At 48.3% G+C, this 9,053-nt stretch overlaps 1 protein-coding gene across 1 annotated transcript; it reads right to left on the bottom strand.

The window, feature by feature from the left end:
• Positions 1–7,251: 7,251 nt before the first annotated feature.
• LOC104068780 (olfactory receptor 10AG1) lies at positions 7,252–8,190 on the bottom strand. Its single transcript, XM_009571703.2, has one exon. It carries the CDS (start codon positions 8,188–8,190, stop codon positions 7,252–7,254), a length of 939 nt encoding a protein of 312 aa, XP_009569998.2.
• Positions 8,191–9,053: the final 863 nt, after the last annotated feature.

Here is a 9,053-nt window from a genome sequence, read left to right as displayed (position 1 = left end):
TCCACCATCTACAGCACGAGGAACCTGGAGCTCAGGAATGCTCTATGGAAAATGGCCCAATGGATGCTTTTTCACCGACAATAACCTCCCTCCCCTTTTCTGCACATTTACCTTAAGGCAGTACTCTGTTGATTCTCCTTGTCATAATCCTACTCAGAGATCATCTTCCGGGGTTCTACGGCTTCTACTACTTGTCTTGATGTTTGATCTAGTTGTGTGTGACCCTGGCACAACTCGGTGTCAGATGTTGCCTGTGCAAATGCAGCTCCTCAATAAAAGGCCATCTCCCAGCCATGGTGCCTGAAGGCTGAGCTCTTCCTCCAAAGGTGCTGCCAATAAAATGCCCAAGGAATTGGTCTTTAAAAGAGTCTTTTCTCCTTGTGTTGTGTTTGGGGTTAAGCTCATGGTACCACTGGGTTCCATTAGACCGAAAGTTCTCTTCTAAAACCTCAGCCTTCTATGACCTAAGTTTTTAAAGGCTCCTTTTTTTGGTGTCTAGTGGCAATGAAGATGGTGCACGGGCTCCACATTATCTCCTCAGGCTGCATCGTGTATGATAGGACTGATGACATACAAGTCTCTCTCAGAAATGCATTTGGAAGGGTGGGGGTTAGACGGGGACTCGTCATCTGCCCTGGGCTGGGGGTGAATGGAGACTCTGAAGGTGAAACACCCGCAAAGGTGATGTCTTCCCAAAGTAAATCCTGAATAGAGGTGTTCACAAACAAGGACTCTGAAGCACTGTGGGAGTGAGTAGGGACCCAGGAGGCAGAGAGAAGGGGGACTGGAATGATGCAGGAGGTGCCTGAGGAGGCCCAGGGCTCTCGTACTGTCCTGGGCAGTGAGGCTGGTAGGGATGAGAAGAGGTCAAATGCAGTTGGGGTTGAGGATGGCTTACAACATGAGTGCAGGAGAGCCTGGGAGTGCCCGGCCTCTGTTCCCCTGTGTCGTTATTGCAAGCAGCAGCCTTGGGGCTGATGGGCAGTCTGAGACCCCACATGCCACTGGCCTTAAGAGCAGCCCTGAGAGATGCATGAGGGACAGGGTCTGCCTGCCCAGGACCTGGGGGTCAGAGCTTGGCCTTTCTGCTCCATCAAGCAAACCCAGGCTTTTCTCAGCATCACAGCTGCTTGCACAGTGCCTTTGCCTGCCTGCAATCTGGCCTCCACTTCTCTGCTTTAACAAGTCCCTGGGGAGGCTTTGTCAGGAACAATCCTCACTGAGACCAATTAATACTTCAAGATATTCTGAGTTTTGTTTTTGAATTCTTGAGAGCTTTGCTTAACCTCCTCTCAGCAGCTGAGGTTCAAGGATTCAGCAGCAAATCCACCCTGAGTCTTACTGAAATACCAAAAGCCTTAACGAGCTCTTTCTCCTTCTGAAGTTTTCAGAATGAGCCTTGTACAGCTCATGAGAGCTGTAATTTCCCGGTGTGGTTGAAGAGGAAGATTTCAAAGTGCACCTAATAAAGATATGTGTTAGTTTAAAGTTTATATCTTTTTACTTTTCAGCTCAGAACAGAGGTGATAGAAGCATTCTCCAATTGGCATCGATGCTGAGTGTCTCCCCATGAGGTCTGGGCAGTCCTCACTCAGATCGCTTAATACTTCAAGGTTCTCTAAGTTCTGCCATCACTTTTTGAGAGGTTTGCTTAATCTCCTCTGAGGAGCTGAGGTTTGAGGAGTCAGCAGCAAATCCACCCTGGGTCTCATCAAAATACAGAGAGCCTTAACAAGCTTTCTCTTCCTGGAGGGTTCTTCAGGTCTTTAAGCCTTATAAAGCTCATTGCAGCCATTTTCCAGAGTGGTTAAAGAGGAAGATTTCAAAGTGCACCTAAAGAAGATATGTTTTAATGTAAAGTTTATATTTTGTTAGTTTTCAATTTATAGAAGAGGTGACAAATCCATTCTCCAGTTGCTATTGGTGTGCAGTGTCCCCTCAGGAGATCTGGGCAGCATGGAGAATCAGTCCCTTGAGGTCTGACCCTGCATGGACAGCCTTGCTCCTCACCTCCCTACCCACAACATTGCCCTCATTGCCCACCAGGCACTTGCATCCTGTTTCCTTCCATCAGACTTCCTTGTACTCTGGAGCTGAGTCTTCCAGCTCCATGGCACCATCTCCCGCTGCTTTCCTTACAGAACTGGCTGCACACAGGCACAGGGGAAGAAGAAGAACAAAGCCTGATAAGGTTTCATAATCAATAAACCCCCTCCTAACCCAACTGCTCCACACAAGCTGTCTCCGATGAGGCTGCCTTTCTACAAGGGACAATCTCAGGAGAAATGTTGAGATAGAGATAGATTTTAAAAAAAGGCAGATATAAGCATAATTAAAGACTTGGCTAATGAGACAGACACAGTGCTGAGAGAGAGGCAAGCTTTGAACTCCCTGAAGCTCAAAGCAGCATCTGGGGTGGGGAGAGTTCTGTGGTCGAACAGAGAGTGAGGGGAGGAGAAAATGAGAGAAAAATGGAATGGGCCTTTGTGTGGAGAGTCTGAGTCTGCATAGATGACATCAGAGATGGCCATTGGATCAGGAGAGGGGGAGAAACAGGAACAATGAGGGACATTAAATGCATTGTGTGATGGGAAGAACAGTGGTGAGGAAGGCCCAGGGAAAGGTTGATATTTCCTTGCAAGAGCCATTTGGAAAGGGGATGGTATTGGTTGAGTTTTTCTGTGAGTGAGGACACGCAAGGGTGGCACTCATCTTTGAAAGGGGACAAAAGTGCAACTCGGGGAACCCCAGACTGCACAAGCTGCCTTTTGCGAGGAGTGAGCATGGAATGAGTGCTCTCGGGTGACATTTTGGGCATCTAAAAGAGAAGGGCATCGTCACGGCTTCACCAAGGGTAAATCCCACCTTGTGAGACTGGTTGCCTTCATGGTGAAGCAGCTGCATTTGTGCCTGAGGGACAACATTTGATGCCACTTACCTCCACTTCAGCAAGACTTCTGGAAACTGAGTCTCTCTCTCAGTTTCCAGGGGATAACACCAAGAAGCTGCCAAGCCTGGTGCAGCCTACCAATTACTCTTTGCTGGTTTTGTTTCAGGGGCAGCATGTGGGATTATCCAGAGGGATTGCAGAGCCCTGGGCACAGCAGTGAGGGACTTTGCAGCCCAAGTATTTTTTATCATAGAATCATAGATTAGTTAGGGATGGAAGGGGATTTTAAAGATCACCTAGTTTCAACCCCCCTGCCATGGGCAGGGACATCCCACTAGATCATGCTGCCCAAGGCCCCATCCAACCTGGCCTTAACTTTTTGTCAAACAGAGAGTTTGATAAATCCAGTTGAATTTGGCAAATCAACAAATGGCTGCAGGACTGGTGCCTCAGCTAAAGTTTCCAGAGGAGGGGAACCTCAGTCCATCCCATTTTGATTCTAATGCCAGCAATAGATGCCCAGAGTCTGGAGAAAGAAGACAGGTCAGCAGGAGAGCACCTGAAGAGCAACACAAGCGATCTCCAGCCAGTCAGACAGCTCCATCGCATACCAAACTTCAGTGCCTTTATAGTAACACACATCGTATGGGGAATAAACAAGAGGAACTGGAGACCTGTGGGGCTCTGACATCTTTGGCATCATGAAGTCATGGTGATATGGATCCTATGATTGGAGTGTTGGGATGGGGGGATACAGGCTCTTTAGGAAGGACAGGCAGGGGAGATGGGGGCGGGGGGGGGGGGGGGGTTGCTCTATGTCAATGACCGGCTGAAGTGCATGGAGCTCCACTTGGGGATGGATGAGGAACTGCCTGAGAGCCTATGGGTCAGGGTCAAAGGGAGGGCAGGAGACGTTATGGTGGTGATCTGCTTATGGTCAGCAGACCAAGAAGGTTGAGCAGATAAGACCCTCTATAGACAGATAAGCACAGCCCTGCATTCTTAAGTCCTGGTTCTCATGTGGAACTTCAGCCATGCCAGTATCTGTTGGTGGGACAACACAGCAGGGTCCAAGCTACCCTGGAGTTTCCCGAAACTCGTTGATGCTAACTTCCTTCTCCAAGTAATACAACAGCCAACGCGGAGAAGTGCTATGCTGGACTTTGTTCTCATTACAAGGAAGGGCTGGTGGGGAATGTGAAACTCAAGGGAAATCTTGGCTGCAGGGACTGTTAAATGATGGAGTTCAAGATCCTTCGGGCAGTGAGGAGGGTGCACAGCAAACTCACTACCCTGGATTCAGGACAGCAGAATTTGGCCTCTTCAGGGACCTGCTTGGAAGGATACCATGGGATAGAGCCTGGGAGGCCAGAGTGGCCCAAGAAAGCTGGTTAGTAATCAGGGATCTATTCCTCCGAACTCAGGAGCAATGCATCCCAGCAAAGAGGAAGTCAGGCAAAAAGATGAGGAGGCCTCCATGGCCGAACAAGGAATGCCTGGACAACCTCAAACTCAAAAAAAAAGGAAGCCTACAGAGGGTGGCAACAAGGGAAGGAATTGTGGGAGGAACGCAAAGAAATTGTCCAAGCAGCCAGAGAATAGGTTAGGAAAGCTAAAGCCCAGGTAGAATTAAATCTGGCCAAGGATGTCAAGGACAAGAAAAGCTCCTCTATATACGATGGTGATCAAAGGAAGAGCAGGGAGAATGGGGCCCTCTCTGGAAGGAAATGGGAGACCTGGTTACTCAGGGTATGGAGAAGATTAAGATACTCAATGACTTTTTTCCTTAGTCTTCACTGGCAAGGGCTCGAGCCACAGCGCCCAAGGTGCGAGAGGCAAAGACAGGGACATTGAAGATCTGCCCACTGTAGGAGAGGATCAGGTGCACAACCATCTAAGGAGCCTTCAACCCTGCAAGTTCACGGGACCTGATGAGATGCATCTGTGGGTCCTGAAGTAACTGGTAGATAAAGATGCTAAGCCATTATCCATCAGCTTTGAGAAGTCGTGGCAATCCAGTGAAGTTCCCACTGGCTGGAAAAGGGGACGCATAACCCCCATAGTAAAAAAAGGAAGAAAGGAAGAGCCAAGGAACTCCAGGCCAATCTGTGTCGCCTCTGTGTCCAGCAAGATCATGGAATAGATCCTCCTGGAAATTCTCCTGAGGCACATGGAAAATAAGTAAGCAATTGGTGAGAGCAATGTGGCTTCACTGAGGGCAAATTGTGCCCAACAGATTTGGTGGCTGCCTGTGGTGGGGCTACAGTGCTGGTAGGTAAGGGAAGAGTAACTGCCATCATTGACCTGTTGAGGAGACTAATGACATGGATTCCGATATCTTGGATCGAAGACCTTTATTGCTCTTAGTGAGCAATATACACAATGTTATGTTGCATCTAAAACTTGGCATCATTTGATTGGTTACAAACAACTGTTCACACGTATAAGTTTATATTACTATTGGTTAGTTGCTACTGTCCACACGCCTAGATCAGATGCTTACTTGGTTAATGAGCTTTGCATGTTTTCCATACTTTTCCCCTAAGTTACCATGATTTTTACTTTCCTAGCTTACACCTCCCTCTCAGCTTCTGGGCATACAACCATAGTTTACTGTTGCTATCTGTTGTTTCCTCTTACTACACTGTTCATGGTCCTTCAAGGGCATCGTGGCCTTCGTTAATATAAAATGTTTCTACAACCTGTATGTGTGCAAAGCATTTGACACTGTCCCAAGTGACGTTCTGGTCCCTAAATTGGAGATACATGGCTCTGATGGATGGACCACTCAGTGGATAAAGAATTGTCACTCAAAGGGTTGTGGTCAAGGGTTCAATGTCAAAGCGGAAAGCAGTGATGAGTGGCATTCCACACGGGTTGGTGTTGGGACTGGTGTTGTTTAAGGTCTTTGTCACAGACATAGACAATGGGACTGAGGGCACCCTCAGCATGTTTGCTGATGACACCAAGCTGTATGGCGTGGCTGACATGTGGGAGGGAAGGGATGGCATCCAGAGGGATCTAGGCAGGCTGGAGGAGTGAGCCTGTGAGAGCCTCATGAAGTTCCACAAGGACAAAGGCAAGGTCCAGCACCTGTTTCAGGGCAATCCCAAGAACAACACAGGCTGAACAAAGAATGGATTGAGAGCAGCCCTGAGGAGAAGGACTTCGGGTGCTGCTGGATGAGAAAATCAACATGAGCCAGCAACATGCGTTCACAGACCAAAAAGCCAACCATGTCCTGGGCTGCATCAAAAGAAGTGTGGTCAGCAGGGCAAAGGAGGGATTCTGTCCATCTGCTTCTCTCTAGTGAGACCTCACCTGGAGCTTTGCCTTCAGATCTGATGTCCTGAGCACAGGAAGGACATGGATCTGTTGGAGTAAGTGCAGAGGAGGCCACAGAGATGAGCTGAGGGCTGGAACAATTCCCATACAAAGACAGGCTGAGAGAGTTAGGGTTGTTCACCCTGGAGAAGGTTTCTGGGAGAATTTAGAGCAGCTTCCAGTACTGAAAGGGGCTCCAGGAAAGCTGGGGAGGGGCTCTTGATCAGGGAGTTCAGGGAAAGAATGACAGGAACAGTTTTCAGCTGAGTGTGGTGAGGCCCTGGCCCAGGTTGCCCAGAGAAGTGGTGGCTGCCCCATCCCTGGAGGTGTTCAAGGCCAGGTTGGATGGGGTTTTGAGCAACCTGATCCAATGGGAGGTGTCCCTGCCCATGGCAGGGTGTTGGAACTGGAAGGGCTTTGGGTCCCTTCCAACCCAAACCATTCCATGACTTCGTGTTACTCGCAGCTTTGACCATTTTTGCATGATGACAGTCTCCTGTGGTTTGTTTGGGGATTTTTTTTTGTTTTGCTTTGCACTTTGGTTTTTGTTTGCTTGGGGTTGTTTTGGGTTTTTTATCACAACTCAAGGTAAAACATCGTAGCAGGGGAAGATGTCCTTTAATTTTCCGAGCTGATGCCATCCAAGGACACTCTGGATAGCCAATGGCATCTAGCAAAGCATATCTCAACCTTAAGGTAGTGACCTACTCATTGGATGTGTCACCCTCCACTCCCTCTTGACTGATGTGACTGCTCTCCTTTATCAGTATTGGCCGCTTGGGCAGACACAGCTTGAACAAGTTGTTGGCAGTGAGCTCTCCAGGGGAGCTGAATATCCTGGAGTGTGAGCATATCTAGATGGAGCTACCAGAGTTGACAGGAATGCCCCAGGAGACCAGTCCTATTCCTGAGCAAGATCACAGCAATGCAGGACATCGATTTTGTCTGTGCTAAGAAGGGATGCCTTTATTCACACAACCAAACACCTTGTTGGGACTGCTGGTGCTGTTTAGGCTCATTTCACAGACCCTGTCCTATCACTTTCTGCACAGGAGCCTCTGCAGGGCAATTCTCACTTCCCTGTTCCTCAGGCTATAGATGACAGGGTTGACCATGGGGGTTACAACTGTGTAAAACAGGGCAAGGTATCGGTCAGTGTCTGCGGAGTCCCTTGACCATTGTTTAAAGTACACGACCGTGACCGAGCTGTAGAAAAGAGTCACCACCACGAGGTGTGAGGAGCAGGTGGCAAAGGCTTTGCGTCTGCCCAGAGCTGAAGGCATTTTCAGCATCGCCCGGACAATTTGAGTGTAAGAGAAAACTATCAAGGCAAAGGGAAAGACTGCAAATAGCATGACAACGGTGTGCAGCGTCACTTGGTTCCAGAAAGTGTCTGCACACACCAGTTGCAGCAGAGGGGGAATGTCACAGAAGAAGTGATGTAAATTATGGGATGCACAGAAAGTCAGAGTGAACACCTGGTAAGTCTGCCCTACCTGTACTGGTGCGACAGCCACCCATGACCCCACTACGAGTCTGACACAGAGCCCCCCGTTCATGATGCGGGGATAGTGCAGGGGGTCACAGATGGCTACATAGCGGTCATAGGCCATGGCAGTCAGGAGAAGGCTTTCGGTGCTGCCCACAGAAACCAGGAAATACAGCTGGGCAGCACAGCCGAGGAAGGAGATCCTGCCATCTTCGGTCAGGAAAGCCACCAGCATTTTTGGCAGAGTGACTGACGTGTAGCAGATCTCCAGGAAGGACAAGTTCCTCAGAAAGAAATACATGGGGCTGTGGAGGCTTGGGTCTACCACAGTGATGAGCACAATGACGCTATTCCCTATGAGGATCATGAAGTAAATGAGCAGGAAGATTGTAAAGCGCAAGTCCTGCAGGTTGTCATTGTAAGAAAATCCAAGAAGAAGAAATTCAGGTCTGGTTGTGTAGTTCTCCAAGCCTTTCCTATGGAGCATTTTCCACATACAGAGCAATCCAAACAACAGGCTCTTAGAGGATGCTCAGGTCCTGTCCACCATCACCCACATTTCAAGCCTAAGGGAAGACTACAAACATGAAGTTACATGTTACTGCAGGATTAGGTGCACTTGACCAAGATCTGCATAAATATTTGGAACTCTAACATGAGTTCCTTGCGGTGGGGACATTTGTAAGGAGAGGAAAGAACAGAATCCTTGTGCCTGAATGACTGGGGTTTGTCATACAGACAAAAGAAGCTAGATTTTCTTTTTTAGAGGTGATTTTATTAAATAAAGAACCTGGTCATGGATTGGGGCGGGGGGGGGGTGGGGGTGGGGGTGGAAGGAATAAAAGCGGTAAATACTAAATGCCTTTAAGAACAGTCTTGGTTTTGTTGCTGGTCCGTATCTTGTAAGAGCTGCATTTAATGTAAGGATATTAAGGAGGCAAGGCAAGGAGACGCAATCAAAACAAAGAAAGGCAAGGCATGGTTTGATTGTTAGACCATTACACAAGAGATTGTTAGACCTTAGCACAAACCTGGCTCTCCTTACGTGTAACAGCCCATCCCTTCACACTGTGCCCACACACAAAGACACAGGAGAACTTTAGTCTGGATGGAGACTCATTAATTTTTACATGCTGAGGACTGAATCCCTTCAGAAGTAGAAGAGGCTTCTGTGCGACAATCCAGTGGCAGTGATGGGACACTTTAACCAGGCAAATCAGCAGCAGTTTATGTGAAAAACACAAGTTTCCAGGGTGCTAAAAGACATTTTGATGCAAGCAATCAAATTACTTCATGCATATTACAGTCCTAGAGGGAACAAAGTGATTAAAAGCGGGTGATGTCCCCACA

This window comes from Cuculus canorus, unplaced genomic scaffold (assembly GCF_017976375.1).
Source record: "Cuculus canorus isolate bCucCan1 unplaced genomic scaffold, bCucCan1.pri subtelo1, whole genome shotgun sequence".
Taxonomy (NCBI): domain Eukaryota; kingdom Metazoa; phylum Chordata; class Aves; order Cuculiformes; family Cuculidae; genus Cuculus; species Cuculus canorus.
This window is presented reverse-complemented; position numbering and strand designations above follow the sequence as displayed.

What these genes read in the sequence shown, in the direction of transcription:
- LOC104068780 (XM_009571703.2), bottom strand. Translation starts at nt 8,190, where the DNA reads ATGCTCCATAGGAAAGGCTTGGAGAACTACACAACCAGACCTGAATTT.